Here is a 19,272-nt window from a genome sequence, read left to right as displayed (position 1 = left end):
TACCTGACTCTTTCTCTTCCAGTCATTCAGATCCTTCATCTCCTAAACCTCATCGTCCTTTATCTAAGGATAAGACTCCAATGCAAATAATGATGATGGAAGATCGCCACACTTTTGTTGATCCTGTCTCTTTAGAAAATCCTATCTCTTCCAATTTTATGAGCTCTTTTTTTAGAGACATGGCAGAAAGGCAATGTCTTGCAGTTTCGGGTATTTTTCAAGATTCTCTATCTTCCTTCCAAACAGAATCAGAAGCTGATATGCCTTCTACTGATGAATCATTTGACAGTAGCTTTGATTCTAAAAGTGATATTTTTTATCAACATCTTAATGTTTATCCTCAACTGATGACCCATCAACCCGAATCTTCAAGACCACTAGTTGTCTTTGAAGTTGATGATGAGATGCCTGAAGGTGATGATTCCATTCCAGACTCTCTGCCTTTGTATCGACAATCCCGTCATACTACGGTTGAGCGTGACTCTTATACAGCTTCAACAAAGCTCTATAATTTTACTGTTGATGATCTTCCTTCACACAAATGGAGAAATCGGATGTATGAATTTCAAGCCTAGTTACAAGCTGAGATGCTTAAACCTAATGCTCAAGTCTCTACTATACTTACACAGTTTACAGCTAGATCTGGTGGCAGTCTCAAAGCAAACCACTTGGTTCCACTTTTCTTGGAGAAATTTATCAGTTTGTCATTCTTGCTCTAGAAAAGCTCTGTTCTCAAAAACAATTTTTTGATGATTATCTGAAGCATTCTAAGCAGCTGACAAAGGTTTGTCATAGACCAGAATTGCGGATTAAATGCAAATCAGATCGCTCTTGTTCTTGTCCTACCAAGAAGAAGTTTCATTCTAGACGCAACAAGTTTTCTCCACCTAATGCTCCTACTAGGCGCAAATTCCGACGTTTCAAGTACCACAAGTTTCTTCAGAAAAAGAAACGCAGAGGCAAACGATCTAATCGGTGTTATTTGTGCAACCGTCCTGGTCATTTTGCCAAAAATTGTCCAAACTAGCCCAAACAGTTAGCCAAAATGATGCAATAGCTTTCTCAGCTCACTGGTATAGATTTTTCTGATGATGATGTTGAAAGTTGGTTTTCAATGGATGAAGAACCCACTTCAGACACTGTTTTTCAGTTTGCAGCCACTGATACTGAGTTCTTTGATTCAGATGATTGTCACTATTTCTACCATATCCAACAAATACCACAATCATTTCCATCATTAGCCTTCTCATGTCACGTACCTACAACAAAAGTTCAGATCTTCCCTACTAAATATTTCAATCCCATTTCAGTCATAGAATTTTTTGATACTGGTGCTACTCGTACTATTATCAACCCTAAGATCCTTCCATCCTCTCAGTGGAAACCTCATCTTTCTACACTGCTAATAGTGACACTTTCACTACTCATCTGATTAGCAAACCCATTAAAATCCAAATTTTTTTCAAAATGTTTTACTTTTCATAAAGTTCTTAGCTCCGATTTACCTGGCAAAAATATGGTTCTAGGTTTTGATATTTATTCTAAACTCAATGAACTTAGAATCCTCCCTGATGGTGTTTGGTACAATATGTTTTTCCAATCCTGGACCACTCAGCCTAACTTATTCCAGATTGAAGGCGATCCTATTAAGTAGATCAAAGCCTAGCTTAGTTCCTGCTCTTGTGTAGATTCTCATGCAGATTTTCTCACTAAATGTTCTCATCCATTATGGAAGAATTCTGATTTCTTTATCCATCTTCCATTCATCAAGAACGAAGATATCAATCCCACTAAAGCTAGTCATTCTGGCATGTCATCAGAACATCTCAACCTTGCCCAACAAGAATGTACTCAGCTTTTATCTCGAGGATTGATTGAACCCACAGATTCCCAATGGAAATGTGAAGCTTTTTATGTCAACAAACGTGCTAAACAAGCCAGAGGAAAACTCGGACTTGTTATCAATTATCAGTGATTGAATTTCTTTCTACGTGATGATAAATTTCATCTGCCTTTCAGACCATTTCTCTTTGCAAATCTCCATAATGCAAAGATGTTTTCCAAATTTAATCTCAAAGCTGGATTTTGGAAACTTGGAATTCATCCTGATGATCGTCATAAGACTGCTTTCTGCAATCCCAACCAACATTACCAATGGACGGTCATGCCTTTTGGCCTTAAGGTCGTTCCTTCCCTGTTTCAGAAAGCCATGATGAAATTTTTTGCTCCCTTTCTTCATACATGTCTCATTTATATTGATGATATTCTCCTCTTCTTAAAAGATGAGGAATCTCATGTACATCTTCTCCGCTAGTTTGCTGATATCATACACTCTTATGGTATTATGCTTTCTGAGAAGAAAATGCAGCTAAGACATCCAAAGATTGATTTTCTTGGTATGGTTATTGTTGATGGCAAGTATGACCTTCAGCCTCATATTGCTAATGAGTTGCAAAAATTCCTAAATGTTCTCACAACCAAAAAAGAAATACAACAATTTTTTAGAATTGCCAATTACATGCACAGTTTCATTCCCAAACATTTCTCAACTCACTTCTCCACTTTCCCAGATGCTTAAGAAAAATCCTCCTTCGTGATCTGAAACATGGTTGTCAAATCGCGTATCGTATCGTGTATCGAAAACCTAATTTTTCGAATCGTGTATCGTGAATCGTATCTTATCGTAAGATACACATTTTTTTAAATAATAAAATAATAATTTTTTTTCTAAAAATTAATATAATCCTCAAGATCAATTAACAAATTTTGTGATACTATTGACTTTAAATTATGGTATTACATAATCAAAATTAATCACAAACTTAAGAATATATATCATTTCTTTTCAACCATTTATATCATTTCCAAGATCAATGTCAATATCTATACCTTCACTAGTGTTATTATTATCATGCAAAATAGCCAACAAATCTTCCTCTTCACTTTCTCCGTCTTCATCACACAAAATGGGCAGTACATCTTCCTCTTCAACAACTTTTTCTTTAGCTTTTTTGTTGCTAGCATTTAAGTTCCTTGGTCCTATAAAGAAATCATCAAACTATCAATATACATTGTACATTCAATTTTTTATTAAAAGAATTGCTAGATTAATATCAAAGTAAGATATACCTCTGGCTCTTTTATTGCTAGGAGCACCTTCATCTATGTTGAAGCATTCTTGAACATCCATCCATGAATTATCATCCGGCAAGCAAGGATCTTCTTTTTCCATAATCCACTCGTCATCGGATTCTATGTCCAATAAACATATTGGATCATATGCCTCTCCTTTCTCCTCCCTAAGCTTTTGCCTCATTTCTAATTGAAGGTTATATTTAACAAAGACAAGAGCATTCAATCTTTGCTGCTCCAAACGATTCCTTCTTTTAGAATGCACATGTTCAAAGGTGCTCCAATTTCTTTCACAACCCGTGGCACTACATGTAAGGCTTAAGACTTTTATGGCAAGTGTTTGCAACTCTTTGCACTCTTCTCCATAGTTGTCCCACCATAAAGCTTTAAAATAATAATAATAATAACAACAAACACATTAGTAAGTTATAACCAAAATAAATAAATAACAAACATATAAGCAAACATACCCGGTTGTTTTTTGTTTCTTGTTATTATGGCCATATCAATTCCAAATAATCCTACTCCTCTTTTAAACTTGTCAAGTTGAGCATCAACTTCAACTCTTGTTTCCACATTCGGATACATCTTCTCAATTACCTTATACAATCCAATTTTAACTTCTTTGTCCGGATTGAAGTTTGGATCATAATGGTACCTAATATATAAAATCAACATAAATTAGATTTCTAAATTCAAATTTCAAGCAATTTTTATATGGATTAAAAAAAAATGATCAACACTTACTTAGGATTAAGGTAGTATGCCGCTGCATGAAGTGGCCTATGAAGTTGAAAATCCCAACGAGTGTCAATTATCTTCCATATTTCTCTATATCGATGCTCCACATTGTTGAAATTCTTTGCAATTTGATTCTTTGCTCTTCTCATGGCTTCATAGATGTATCCTATTGCTGGTTTCGCATCACCATCTACAAGCCTCAAAACCTCCACTAGTGGATCCACACATTTCAAGGCAAATTGGATGGATTTCCAAAATCTTGTATCACTCAAGATAATATCCACCACTTTTTTCCCCTTAATTGTAGTAGCATGTGTACTATTTGCCCATTCTTCTGATGCAAACATGGACCTAAGAGCTAGTTTACTATCCATAATGCAACTCAATGTGAGAAAAGATGTTGCAAATCTTGTTACTGCCGGTCTTGCTAGCTCTTTATCCTTTGAAAATTTTCTATATAAATTAAGCACCCATGTATGCCTATAAATGAAACTTGTGACCTGCTTGGCTTTTGCAATGGTGTCATAGAATACCGCAATCTTTCCAATATCCTCAAGAATCAAGTCAAGACAATGAGCCGCACAAGGAGACCAAAATAGCTTTCTCCTTTTCTCTTCTAACATTCTACCGGCAGCTACATAATTGGATGCTCCGTCAGTTACCACTTGTACAACATGCTCTTCTCCTATCTCCTCCACAACACTATCAAGTAACTCAAACATTTTTTGAGCATTTTTTATAAATTCGGAGGTATCAATAGATTTCAAAAAAACTGTCCCACTTGGACTATTGACAAGAAAGTTAGTCAGTGATCTACCCTTTCCATCCGTCCACCCATCTGACATTAATGTGCAACCATTCTTTTTCCACTCATTTTTATACTTTCCAAGTTTTTCTTCCACAAGATCAACCTCTCTCTTCAAATAAGAAACTCTTGCTTCATGATAAGTAGGAGGTTTCAATCCCCTTCCATAATCTCCCACTAACTTTAACATGTCAACAAAAAGAGGACTTTTAACTAAATTAAATGGTAATGCATTGCCATAAATACACCTACATATACCTTGAATTACCTTTTCCCTATCCTTCACAACTTCATTTAAAGTTCTTTGCTTAGAGTTAGAACCACTTCCTTTTTTTCCCTTACTAAGAAAACTATCAATTTTACCCTTATTGGGATTAACATCTTGCTGTTTAAAAATGTCAACCATATCATCATCATCATCATTCTCCTTATTAACTTTCTTTGCTACCAACAACTCTTGAAATTTCATTTTAACATCTTCGGGAACTTGACTACATGGCTTAACTTGGATATGGGTTCCAGCAAGATGATTTTTCATTCGTATTACACCACCCCAATATGGTATACCACAATAGTTACATGTAAGATGCAATCTATTTTCCTCATTCACTTTTTTACAAGAGTGATGCTATGGGTACTAATGGATGGGTACTAATCTGTGTACTAACTAAAGCATAGTACCCGTACTATACGCATAGTACCCGTACTATGCTTTAGTTAGTACACAGATTAGTACCCATCCATTAGTACCCAAAGTATTATTCTTTTTACAATGCTCCCATGTAATATCATCTAATTTTCCCTTTTTATTTCTCATGATTCAAATCTTAGTCTTAATCTAATGGACCAAAATAGGCTGCAAAATACCAAATGAAGGAGCATAACATAAGGAAAACAAATCAAAACTCATATACAAGAGGTTTGTAAATTTGTTGGTGACCCGTATCGAATCGTATCGTAGGATTCGTATCGTGTATCGTAGGATACTAACAACCATGGTCTGAAAAGCAAACCAATGCAATCAAGAGTCTTAAACGCAAATCCTTCCATACACAGCCATTGAAGATTCCCTCTTCTGAGAAACGAATTCTTTAAACGGATGCTAGTGACACTCATTGGGGTGTAGTGCTTTTTAAACAAGATGTTCACAAAGTATAACATTTGTGTGGATACCAGAGTAGACAATTCAAACCACATCAACAACATTATCATTCTACTTTCAAAGAAGTATTAGCAGTAAAAAATGTCATTGAAAGGTTTGAATTCCATCTTGTTGGACATCACTTCTTTGTCGAAACAGATATGAAGTCCTTTGATCAAATGCTCTGATTCAACAAGAAAAATGTTCCACATCAACAACTACTTCGATGGGCAGAATGGTTCAACAAGTATTCTTTCACTGTTCAACACATCAAAGGTTATACCAATACCATTACAGATTATCTATCCCAGCCTAAAACTAAACAAGTCAGTTTCATGCATCCTAGATCCAAACCACTTCCATGTTTCATGTTCCAACCATTAACCCAGTTCAGTTCTTATTCATCATCTTCTTCACCAAACCATATTCCAAACATACCTCCTAAATTCGATGACCTTGTTCAAACTTGTACCATTGATGAAAATGCTACCACCCTCATGTTTTCTTATCAGATTCAATGCATTAAAAAATGTGGACAATCCATATATGATATGTTAGTTATCCATCTAGATTGCCCCTTTTAAAAAATCTTTTGTTTACCTCCGGGACCAAATATCTTATTTCTAGAGGAATTATTATGGTTATTTTGGTATATGTTACACCAGTACCACATTACCATTCAATTTCCGATCCATCATATGTTGAAAATAATTTCTCAATACCAGTCATCCTCAACCTCTGAGTTACACTCTTTGATAACTTTTCTCAAATTGTTCAAAACCCTAGAAAAATGAAAATTTGTATTTGCTCATCAGCTTGCCTGATACAAAGGTCTTATGTCCACCAAAATGGCATGGTCTATCATGTTTTTTCATAGACATCACTCTATCATATCTGATGGCCTATATTTTTCACAACATCAAGTCATGTTTTATCAGTCTTATCCATATGATCATGTCCATAATATGTTTGACCATCCTATTGAGACTAGATCAATTCAAAAAATCCTTTTTGAAAAAAATTAGATAATTCCAGATGAAATATGGCCATCTTTTCGCGATGATGCTCCATGTGAACTCTTTCCTATAGGCTACACTGAGAAAATACTCCAAGTCAAACAAACATGCGTTCCATCACTAAATGCCACTTCAGATTATCCAAAATGGTGGTACCCAGACTCACAGCCAGTTACTATGTGGGAAGAAGAGCTTCAGCAGTCTCGTGATTACTACCTTCATAATCCAAGCGACAGTAGTATATGCATATATACATCAAGTACCTCTACAAGGGAGCCATCTCAGTTTCCAGACATTTCTTCGGATACTTATCTAGATTCATTTTCTCGATATATTCCTGCTGATTGGATCCAAGCAATGCGTTGTCTAGATTTCTAAGATGAAGACTCGTGGCACGTTACAAACCTATCAGATGATTAAAACTTTGCGTGTCTTAAAGTAAATATTTATGTCCTTTATGTAATCTATAAAATAGGCGTGGACTAAATGTTAGTTTGCCAACTCTAATGTAATATCTTCTTTATGAATTATAAAAGTCAAATATTGCAAGCAAATAAATGTTAAAAAAAAAAATATCCAAAAAAGTCAATTTTCTCAAGCCATGTAATAAATGGCTTTTTAATTTGACTTGTATGTATTGTATTGGACTTCTCTATAAATAGGAACTATTATCTTCCCGTGGAGGAAGAGGAGGTTTTGTGAAAAAAAAAAAAAATCTCTTGTATACTTCTCTTGCTTTTTCATTGTTCTTTTATCAAACTTCTCTCACATTTCTTCCTTGAATGCATTTCTCTATTCATATTTTATTCTCACACATTTCTTTCATGTTTCTTCCATATTTCTAAACATTCCCTCAATCTCAAGGGTATTATAATAATCTGATAATGGTAAGAGTAGCAAAAGATTACATATATATTCTTTATTTAGGTTTTTGATATGTTTAATATATATGTTTTCATTTATGCTCTTGATATGTTTAATTTTCACTAGTCATTTTAGATGATGTTAGAAGGGTGGGTGTAAGTGTGTGTGAGATAAGAGGAGAGTCTTGACCATAATTTTGATCGATTGTCATGTTGATCGATTTCACACAAGTCGGCTATCATAGTTTCTCACATGCATAAACTAAAATAATATTATAATAACTATTATTTTCGTAAAATTTAAACAGTGTAATATCACATAATTGGATTGGTATCTGAGCTCAAATGACCAAAGGCAAACTAATCTTAACATTATTAAAACTTCAACACAAAATCAATAATATCAATGAAAACCAAAATTTTGTTGATAGTTAATGGAAAGAATCATTTATTAGAAGCAGTGCCCAAATAATTCCTAGTGAAATTGCAGCCCAGATCTAGGAATATCTAGATATGACGTTAAATCTATTTTAAGTAGGAAATTATTTATAGTAAAATATGTTCATTAATTGTTATAACAAATGATGAATACATTAATCAATATGTTACATAAAGTGTATAATATATAATTGGCTTGAATGAATGATTTAGTGTAAGGTTATAATTTTGTTACATCTTATTCAAGAAATAATAATAATAATAATAATAATAATAATAATAATAATAATAATAATAATAACAATATTGTTCAAGTGAAGAAAACAATTCATCAACCGCAGTGTTGGTTATGTTTGACCTAACCAATATTTATAATATCATATTTGAACATATCTCTTAAACCCTAATCATTGAATTGATATATGATGTCATGCTTGGCTCAATTACTCATCATTTTGATACAATCAAGAAATGACTCAATATAATTAAAAGAGAAGGTAGTTAATAAAAAGAGAGGGTGTACGTTGCAAGAATTTTAGAATTTGGAGAGCTTTCACATTTATCCTTTGATTCCGAGATTAGTTGATAAGTCATTAATTTGGAATAGATCATATTTTTGAGGTTTGGGATGATGTGCTGTGTGGTCAAGAAAGGGTGTTAGGTATTACCTTAAACTTAATTATTTGCTTAATGAATAATTTGACTAATTTACTTTGTCAAAAATTAATTGGGAAAGCTACTTGTCCTATTATTATTCAAACCACTCTCCTTTCAATCCAAGATTTGTTCTTTCTTTCAATGGCAGAAATACCAAAAACACTAACAACACTAACTATATAAATAACTTATTATTATTTGGTTATTCGGAAAATGAAAATTCAATTGTCCTACCAAAAACACAAACAACCCTAAACTATATAAATAACTTATTATTATTTGGTTATTCGGAAAATGAAAATTCAATTGTCCTATGATATCAATGATGTGGCCAAGCAAATTGCCTATGAAACAGATTATTGTTCGTTCTCGGAAGACCTTTGCTTAATATGGTTGAATTTTGGTTATCGGATTGGTTTGACCTCTTTCATCTTCTCAAAAGAAGTAGTACCATCTTCTTGGCCATTATTTGTCCTAGGGTTCTTAGCTAAAAATTTAAAACAACTGTTCAATAGTTTCACAGTATATATTGATCTTGTCGATCTCAGACTCGGTTGTGTAAAAAGCAACTTCAATTGTGAATTGATTTTTCACTTCAGTTGCCAGCCCGACTGGAATTAATGTATATAAAGTTTTATTTATACCAACTGGGATTAGTTAATTAAAGTTGTAATGACAATTAAATACGTACAATCATATTTTCTACTTGCATGTTTAAATGTAAATAATAATGCAGTAGCAAAGTCAGATATACGTAAATATTCTTTCTTCTTATATACATTTGAATTAGATTGTTCTACTATATAGTTTATTAATTATATATATAAATATAATCAGATGAAATGATATGATATTGATGGGTTTTGCACCTAACGTCGTCTCAGTCATGAAAACTTTGAAATATAAAACTAAAATGAGTTGGCTTCCACTAATTATATTTGTCAGCTTTCATCCCTTAATTTACAAGGCAGTAGCGTATCATTAAGTACAGAAACAGAAGAACTTGTTAATCCCCTCATGGTGATTGATAATTACAAGAGTTTTGATTTAAGATTAAGAGACTAAACTAATATTACATTATTATTGCTGAAACTATATGCACTATGTGATACTTATTTGATAGGTCAAATATGAATTCTTGGCAGTGAGGTGCTCCAATATACACATAATCAATTAGATATGGAAAATATATTTATAATTAATCATTCATGCAAGAATATTAATTAGTGTAATTCTTTTCAGTGCCACCAATTAGAATTGCATGCTTTTAACTCTTTTGTGGGTGTTGACATAAGAGATCAATTTCGATTGTGGATTTAAATATATATATGGCAGTGCGCAGTTAAAGGAGAAGGAGTTCATGTTCATTACATTCTTAATTAATGAATGTTTAATTATGCCAAGAAAGTAAATATACTAGATTAAGTTAATGTAATGAATAAGACGATTGAGTAGAAAGTAGTAAAAAACGTGAATCCACATGTTATAGATTAAATTAATGAAAACAGATGTAGGGGTTTTGATTGATCACCTAAATTTAATTAATCTCTACTTTCAAATAAACCCTATTTGAGACTGGTGGATCAAACAATTGGACAAGTTGTAGTTCACCTATCACCATTAATTTAAGGGTAGTGGTAATGTCCTGCTTCATTTATTATTATAGATTATGGCACTCAAGTTTCATGCCCACCATTGGAGATGAGAAACTCTCTGACTGATTCGTGTTTTGATAAATTAATGGCGTCTAAATGTAGTTGACAAGATATCAATGACGCTAGCAATATCTGAAAACCATCTATCTCCGATCCGTAAGATGAAGAAATAATTTAAGTAGCTATCTAATTACCATATCAAGATATTCGATGTATCCATTCCCATGTGTTACACAATGCCATTCACAAAGGTAAATTAGTCAGATCATCATTTGGTTGAATTACATAAACCAGAAGAAAAAGATGCATTCATATGCAGGAAGGAAGTCAAACGCATTTTATTTCTTCATTCAAAACGTTTTAAATTTACAAGGATAATCTGTTGGGTAATATTTATGTCGTTTTTTCTAAATTCCAAGCATAAATAGCCACCGCCGCCCACATTCATGCAATTGCAAAAAATATTTATATCTTCATCTTCATCTTCTCTTCTTCTTCCTTCATCATTAATATTGTTTTCATTTTTTCAGCCATACATGTTTTCCAATGTATTCTTAAGCTACAATAATTATATCATTCTAAATACAAAGTCAACGGAGTACTTGTAGAATTGAGATGATAAGAAGTGCATGTAAATCAAACGTACGTCTTATGGACCAGAGAAAATTATTGGTTCTTGTAAATAAAACAAGAAACAAAACCATCAGGATAAGAAATTTATGATGTTTTCTGGGACTTTTCTGGTCCTTTTGCTTGGGAACAACGTCGTCCATAGATATGACATATAAATGCTTTGATCCTTTTGTCATCTAATTTAGATTATGTTATATCTAAGCATTAAATCTTACTTTCGACAATTGTGTAAACCAAAAACTTGATTGAAATTTCCAACTAAAAATTTGTGTTGGTTGATCAACATCACCTTTCCTCTCCCTAATATTTTCTTTCTTTCTTTCTCCCATTTTTAAGTCATTCCAAGCTACCCACTTTCAAAACATAGGTCCTTTAATTTGCACTACTCTCTCCAACTCAACAACCCTTTCTCTATCATATCATATTCTTATTTCTTAAATCTTAATGCGTACGGTTCATAATCTAATCGTGAACATCATTATTTATATAACTAACGGCGTACATATATAATTAATTAGGGCCACCCCTGTCTATTTATTTATTTAATTGAGATCTCTTCTCAGTGGGGGTACAGTTTATATATATTGTCATATACATTATACCAACAGCTTTATTAGTATGAGGTACTGTTTTTTAGTCTTAAATAAAAAACAATTTACGTCTATTCAATCAAACTTTTAAAACTAGATGTCGTTTATTCATAGAGAGAGAAAAAAAAAAAGGTATTGACTTGATTACAAAACCTTGGGTAGAAAAATAATATCCAACCAAGAAAACAATATTTTCATTGAAGCCATCATTATATATATGTATATATATATATATATAAAAGCCATACCACTAACAATTTCATCTCCTTCACCGTTAATTTAGTGTTGATGTTTTGTGAGGTGAAAATGGGTAGAAAATGCTCACATTGCGGGAACACAGGCCATAATTCAAGGACTTGTACCTCCCGTGGTGCTGTTGCTGGTGGACTTAGGCTATTCGGAGTTCAATTTCCCTTATCTTCCATTCCTATGAAGAAGAGTTTTAGCACTGATTCCCTGTCAACATCTTCTTCTTCACCAACACCTTCTTTATCAACATCTTCACGCGTTACCATCCATCATAGTTCTAATGGCTATCTTTCTGATGGCCTTATTGCACCTGCTCAAGATAGGAAAAAAGGTTGGTTAAATTTGGAGACTCTAATTCTAAAGTTGCGTGTATGTTTGTCACTGTTATCAAACCAATATTTCTTGTACGTCTCTAATTATGCAGATGTATTTGGTTTCAGGTGTGCCGTGGACTGAAGAGGAGCACCGGATCTTCCTGATTGGGCTGGAAAAGCTTGGAAAGGGTGACTGGAGAGGCATCTCTAAGAAATTTGTGACCACAAGAACTCCAACACAAGTAGCGAGTCATGCACAGAAATATTTCCTTAGACAGAGCAGCCTTAACAAGAGAAAACGCCGTCCCAGTCTTTTTGATGTATTATTCTATCCACTCATCCTCACTTTAATCACTCTTCTTTTCTTTTTCTTTTTTCTTTTTTTTTCAGTTTATTAATATTTATAGCAGGTGGGAAGCTATACATTTTCAGATCAAATGCTTAATCCCGGCAGTTCTAAGACTAATGAACCTTCTGATTTTCGTGGGTTGTTATTGAAGGCAATAGATGCTACCCCAACCAATCCCAACTCCACCAACTTGGACCGTGGAAGCATTAATATTTGTGATCCTGAGTTGGCTTCGACTTCGTCCCTTAATTCATTGCCTAAATGGTTTAATGAATCGTTCAACTTCAAGCCTGCTTGTTTCAGTTTAACAGTGCTCAAAGGTAGAGGTGCGCCGCCTAATTTAGAGCTTACACTGGCAGCTCCACCAGTATCACTGGATCAAAGTAAAGCTCGTTCATGCGACCTTCTAATTGGACCCATTAGTGTAACATGAATAACAGTTATGTTAATTAGCAGATCAATGAACACGAACACATGTCTTATGTATATTGTTTTATATATGATTTTCATCTGCACCATCATAACACGTCCAGCTTCTCATGGTTTAATGGTATAATCAGAATGTTAAACTGGAGGACTCTCATCAAGTCTATCTGCTCCAAATAGATTTATATGCATGCCGGTTCCTTCTTTTTTATTTGTTTAACACACCCATAATATTCCTAACCATCCACCATTCAACTACTAGGATACTGATTGTTTATTAAAAATATTCTTCAAAGCTAAGACTTTTTTTCAATGAAATTTAATATAGTATATCCGTTAAAAAGACAAGTATTAAATAGATAAATAAATTTTTGATGGTATTAATATATTCTTAATCTGTGCTGTGCCCTAATGAAACGCCAGACATTACCTGCGTAACACATAATATTTATCAAATTGCGCGCTGTGAAATTTCTTTTGTCTTCTTTTCTTTTTTAAGGTTAAGGCCTAAGCTGTTCATGATTATCATGAACCAATGCTACATGCCCTTCAACCAGGCCCAGAAAATGCTATAAATTCTACAATGTTGGGCCAACATATCCTTCGCCTGTCTTACCTTAGCTCTAACCAAAAAACAAAAAAGCAACTATGAGTTTGTAATACAATAATCATGGCAGAAAAATTCAAAAAATTTCCACAAGCTATTGCTGCCGTTTTATATATTTCAGAAATACTCTTTAACTTCATTTGTTGTGTTCTCTTAAGGTTGCTTTTACTTTGTTGTTGCATCAGTGGTTTCCTTTGTCTTTCATCAGTTATCTGAATAGCTGGGAACAGCACAGATATCAAAGTTGAAGTGAATGAATGATGACAAAAGTCCCTTAATTTTGATTGGAAGAAGTGAAAGTAGTCTATTATAACTCCAAAGTCTCATGTCTGGACATTACCTCATTGCGAACAAAGCATGCAACCCTTTCCCCAATAGCCAATTCTTTTATCTCCGAAGCAAGAGTAGACAAATCAAGTAAAATCAATAACCCTCTGTACTGACTCCTCGGCTTGTCAGACTGAAACAACCATTGCTTTACCATTTATATTTATGATGCTCCAATTGGACCTTTCTATGACATTGCAAAATACAACGCAGCTCTCGGTTCAAACGAGGGGACACAACACACAACTGGGTCAAAAAATCCTTCCAAATTAATAAATTTATATGTCTTTCCTTGTTTCTTTTCTATGAAGTTAATTATATTTGTAGTAGTTTAGAGCAGTAGTTTTACAGTTTGTGGGAAAATTAAACTAGGGCTACAGTTTTTTTTAATGTCTCTATGGGCTATAACTGTTGGAAAAATAAGTGTCTCAAAGGTCAGTCGGCTCATTTCTTCCGCATACAGCCATGCGTTGCAGAGCTGTATCACATCTGTTTCATTCTCGTGTTTCTCAACTTTGATTTGTTTTTCAAGCAAATTAAAAGGTTCCGGATAAACAGTGCATGTTATTTCTTGACTTCACAGCCTGACAGACTCAAACTGGTGGACCATTGTAAATACTTTTAAGCTTCATATTCACCGCAAATAATTAATTTATATGTATAAATATAATCCAGTCCCTGCTAAATCTCAGAAATTCATAATTAGATAAACATGGAATCAGTTTATTAATGGTTATAATGGAGAGGAAGTGGGGCCTTGAGAGTGGGGGAATCCTGCAAAGTGGAGTTGTAGATCACGCGGGAGTTTGTTAGACTTCTCACATGATCCACGAATCTCCAGCTTGCCTTTTCAACAATGGCGACTACTTCCTTCCTTCCTGCCTTCCTTGCTTCCTTTACCTCCTCTTTGTATTTTCTCTCTTTTTACTTTCTCTATCACTTTCCTTTCTTTTATTTACATTTATGCCCATTTTTTTGCTTACTCTTAAATCCCAACATCATCTCCTTCTCATTAATAATTACACAAACTAAACCCAAATTAAAAATCTTAATTTACTTAAACAAAGGTGATAATTCATGAATGACTTTATATGCAAGTGAAGAATCTGTGCAACTATCTTTATATAGTTCGGCAATTCGTTTCGTTTGAGCTTTTTAAATATATTATTATTCAAGAGGTTTTACGTTTGAATCATCACAACTACTAATAAAGGGTAGTCATTAGAAGCTTACTTAAACGTTAATTTTAAAGTTTCAATGGACTAATTGAAGTACGCATAAACTAATCCGAATATAAAAATAAAAAATAAAAAAAACTATGCTCCCTCTATGGTTTATTGATTAACTAATGGTTTGATAAAGTAGTGACAGTGTTATAAAGGGCCACTTAGTACTAATTATATTATAGGATTAAGAGATAAATGTTTTTGAGAAAACCAATTTAAAGTAGAGACAAAACCTTTCCCGATATAGTCATGTTATGCCCATACTATAATTCTCGCAATTTAGAACTAACTAGAACTAATCTCTCTTTTTAAACTAAAGGAGAAACACGGTACTGACAAGTGACAAGTTGGTTAAAAAAAATCAAACCAAAGATAAATATAAACCTCCTCTCCCACTCTCAAACTTCTCATATCATTTTGTTCATCACCATCAAACCCCCTTCATCATCACCTTCTTGCATGCTAAATTTGTGGCCATGAACTCCACCCAAAACCCACCTCAAGGCCTAACTCCAGAAGAATACGTTGAACTCAAACCTCTGATTGACACATATCACAGGTTTGACCCAAAACCAAACACGTGCACATCTCTAATAACGCAACGAATCGATGCTCCAGCTCAAGCGGTGTGGCCTTTTGTTCGAAGTTTCGACAATCCCCAGAAATACAAACACTTCATCAAGGGTTGTAACATGAATGGTGACGGTGGAGTAGGGAGTATAAGAGAGGTGACAGTAGTTTCAGGACTCCCGGCGTCAACCAGCACGGAGAGACTAGAGATTGTGGATGACGAGAAACATATACTGAGCTTTAGGGTTGTTGGAGGAGAGCATAGGCTAAAAAATTATCGGTCTGTTACGTCAGTGAATGAGTTTACTAAAGATGGGAAAGTTTACACCATTGTTTTGGAGTCTTATACAGTCGATATACCAGAGGGAAATACTGGGGAGGATACAAAGATGTTCGTGGATACTGTTGTGAAGTTGAATCTGCAAAAGCTTGGAGTTGTGGCAATGGCTTCTCTTCATGGACCAGCAGGACATGAATGATAATGGAGATTAATTAATTAATTACAAAGGTGGTTGCCGCCCGTAAGATTCTCTCTAAAATCTTAGTGGTTAGTTTGGTATTTGCATGTTGAATTTTCTTGTTTTTATTTTCTTTTTCTTTCTTTCTTCCAGTTTTTAATTATTTAAATAGGCAGTTGAATTCAGTTATATTGTTATGGGGTATTATTTTAAATATTATCATTTTCTGTTTTCAGTAATTGTTTAAACAGTGAAGAAACCACCCATATAATTTATATATTAACTCTGATTCAAGAATGACGCAACAAAGTTATTCCTTAAATCAACAGACAATAGTTTTACTTCTACAAATCAACATCTGAAAATTTATATTCACGCAATTACAGGTTTCTTAAATCTATCGGTTTTGACTAGGATTGCTGATGATGGCCTGGCCCCTATAAACTTTCATAAAATCATTTCCTTGTTGATTATTGCACGTAAATTTCTTGTGATACAATATTACAATGACCTCTCAGCACCTTTTTATATATAAATAATATAAATGTATTATGGAACCCTGTGAGTGCATGAATCTATGTAGTTAGAGACGACCCCAGTTTTCGTGTACTCTAGATCTTCTTTCTAATACAGAAAGAAAGTGATGAATCTTCTAGGATTGAAATTGCATGAGATTCCTGTTTGGGAAGTTTGATAGCTCTGTGTGTTTATGATAGTATGAGAGTCCAGTTTTCAATTGCTTCTAGGCTAATTAAAGAGACCGATGAGAGAGAGAAAGAGAGCAAAATCAAACTGATGAGAAGGATTTAAAAAGAGACGATAGTAGGTAAACAGTTTGGTGTAACAACAGCAAGAGGTTGATTTTCGTGTGGCTTGAATGTCAACCCTGAATTCAAGGCAATTAAGGAGGAAGATGATATGAATTTGGCTTGGAATTAAAGTTGTGAGCAGCCATAGGTGCCATGTGAACAAGCTGGTAAAAATCCTCATCTCAATCTCACTTTAGTTTAGCCCATCAAACCCATCTTACCGACTTCACTTTCTTCCCTTTTTTTGTNTGACAGTGTTATAAAGGGCCACTTAGTACTAATTATATTATAGGATTAAGAGATAAATGTTTTTGAGAAAACCAATTTAAAGTAGAGACAAAACCTTTCCCGATATAGTCATGTTATGCCCATACTATAATTCTCGCAATTTAGAACTAACTAGAACTAATCTCTCTTTTTAAACTAAAGGAGAAACACGGTACTGACAAGTGACAAGTTGGTTAAAAAAAATCAAACCAAAGATAAATATAAACCTCCTCTCCCACTCTCAAACTTCTCATATCATTTTGTTCATCACCATCAAACCCCCTTCATCATCACCTTCTTGCATGCTAAATTTGTGGCCATGAACTCCACCCAAAACCCACCTCAAGGCCTAACTCCAGAAGAATACGTTGAACTCAAACCTCTGATTGACACATATCACAGGTTTGACCCAAAACCAAACACGTGCACATCTCTAATAACGCAACGAATCGATGCTCCAGCTCAAGCGGTGTGGCCTTTTGTTCGAAGTTTCGACAATCCCCAGAAATACAAACACTTCATCAAGGGTTGTAACATGAATGGTGACGGTGGAGTAGGGAGTATAAGAGAGGTGACAGTAGTTTCAGGACTCCCGGCGTCAACCAGCACGGAGAGACTAGAGATTGTGGATGACGAGAAACATATACTGAGCTTTAGGGTTGTTGGAGGAGAGCATAGGCTAAAAAATTATCGGTCTGTTACGTCAGTGAATGAGTTTACTAAAGATGGGAAAGTTTACACCATTGTTTTGGAGTCTTATACAGTCGATATACCAGAGGGAAATACTGGGGAGGATACAAAGATGTTCGTGGATACTGTTGTGAAGTTGAATCTGCAAAAGCTTGGAGTTGTGGCAATGGCTTCTCTTCATGGACCAGCAGGACATGAATGATAATGGAGATTAATTAATTAATTACAAAGGTGGTTGCCGCCCGTAAGATTCTCTCTAAAATCTTAGTGGTTAGTTTGGTATTTGCATGTTGAATTTTCTTGTTTTTATTTTCTTTTTCTTTCTTTCTTCCAGTTTTTAATTATTTAAATAGGCAGTTGAATTCAGTTATATTGTTATGGGGTATTATTTTAAATATTATCATTTTCTGTTTTCAGTAATTGTTTAAACAGTGAAGAAACCACCCATATAATTTATATATTAACTCTGATTCAAGAATGACGCAACAAAGTTATTCCTTAAATCAACAGACAATAGTTTTACTTCTACAAATCAACATCTGAAAATTTATATTCACGCAATTACAGGTTTCTTAAATCTATCGGTTTTGACTAGGATTGCTGATGATGGCCTGGCCCCTATAAACTTTCATAAAATCATTTCCTTGTTGATTATTGCACGTAAATTTCTTGTGATACAATATTACAATGACCTCTCAGCACCTTTTTATATATAAATAATATAAATGTATTATGGAACCCTGTGAGTGCATGAATCTATGTAGTTAGAGACGACCCCAGTTTTCGTGTACTCTAGATCTTCTTTCTAATACAGAAAGAAAGTGATAAATCTTCTAGGATTGAAATTGCATGAGATTCCTGTTTGGGAAGTTTGATAGCTCTGTGTGTTTATGATAGTATGAGAGTCCAGTTTTCAATTGCTTCTAGGCTAATTAAAGAGACCGATGAGAGAGAGAAAGAGAGCAAAATCAAACTGATGAGAAGGATTTAAAAAGAGACGATAGTAGGTAAACAGTTTGGTGTAACATCAACAAGAGGTTGATTTTCGTGTGGCTTGAATGTCAACCCTGAATTCAAGGTAATTAAGGAGGAAGATGATATAAATTTGTCTTGGAATTAAAGTTGTGAGCAGCCATAGGTGCCATGTGAACAAGCTGGTAAAAATCCTCATCTCAATCTCACTTTAGTTTAGCCCATCAAACCCATCTTACCGACTTCACTTTCTTCCCTTTTTTTGTTTTCTTTCATTAATTCTTGCATTATATTTCTACAATCTATTATATATATCTCTCTCTCAAAACCTACATAC

At 34.1% G+C, this 19,272-nt stretch overlaps 4 protein-coding genes across 6 annotated transcripts; 3 read left to right on the top strand and 1 right to left on the bottom strand.

Annotated features, from left to right (window-relative positions):
• Positions 1-1,987: 1,987 nt before the first annotated feature.
• On the bottom strand, positions 1,988-5,216 carry LOC116143981. The gene is made up of 6 exons (XM_031429432.1): positions 4,947-5,216; positions 3,880-4,859; positions 3,603-3,790; positions 3,130-3,516; positions 2,890-3,039; positions 1,988-2,130 (listed from the first exon to the last, which is right to left on the bottom strand). The coding sequence occupies exons 1-6, from the start codon at positions 5,214-5,216 to the stop codon at positions 1,988-1,990; spliced, it is 2,118 nt and encodes a 705-aa protein (XP_031285292.1).
• Positions 5,217-11,933: 6,717 nt separating this feature from the next.
• LOC116143976 (transcription factor KUA1-like) lies at positions 11,934-13,152 on the top strand. Of its 3 annotated transcripts, none has more exons than XM_031429428.1 (3): positions 11,934-12,251; positions 12,361-12,554; positions 12,735-13,152. In XM_031429428.1, exons 1-3 carry the CDS (start codon positions 11,960-11,962, stop codon positions 13,014-13,016), a joined length of 768 nt encoding a protein of 255 aa, XP_031285288.1. In that variant the 5' UTR covers positions 11,934-11,959; the 3' UTR covers positions 13,017-13,152. The 3 variants fall into 3 exon arrangements, with proteins under 3 accessions (XP_031285288.1, XP_031285287.1, XP_031285286.1); XM_031429427.1 differs by having other exon boundaries at positions 12,645-13,152; XM_031429426.1 differs by having other exon boundaries at positions 12,642-13,152.
• Positions 13,153-15,559: 2,407 nt separating this feature from the next.
• LOC116143964 (abscisic acid receptor PYL2-like) lies at positions 15,560-16,326 on the top strand. Its single transcript, XM_031429412.1, has one exon. The coding sequence runs from the start codon at positions 15,646-15,648 to the stop codon at positions 16,216-16,218; it is 573 nt and encodes a 190-aa protein (XP_031285272.1). The 5' UTR covers positions 15,560-15,645; the 3' UTR covers positions 16,219-16,326.
• A 1,180-nt stretch (positions 16,327-17,506) lies between these two features.
• LOC116143963 (abscisic acid receptor PYL2-like) lies at positions 17,507-18,273 on the top strand. Its single transcript, XM_031429411.1, has one exon. It carries the CDS (start codon positions 17,593-17,595, stop codon positions 18,163-18,165), a length of 573 nt encoding a protein of 190 aa, XP_031285271.1. The 5' UTR covers positions 17,507-17,592; the 3' UTR covers positions 18,166-18,273.
• The last annotated feature ends 999 nt before the right edge of the window (positions 18,274-19,272 follow it).

The sequence above is a fragment of the Pistacia vera genome, unplaced genomic scaffold (assembly GCF_008641045.1).
Source record: "Pistacia vera cultivar Batoury unplaced genomic scaffold, PisVer_v2 Contig435, whole genome shotgun sequence".
Classification (NCBI taxonomy): Eukaryota; Viridiplantae; Streptophyta; class Magnoliopsida; order Sapindales; family Anacardiaceae; genus Pistacia; species Pistacia vera.
The sequence above is the reverse complement of the archived record's forward strand: the minus strand, read 5'-3'. Positions and strand labels throughout refer to the sequence as shown.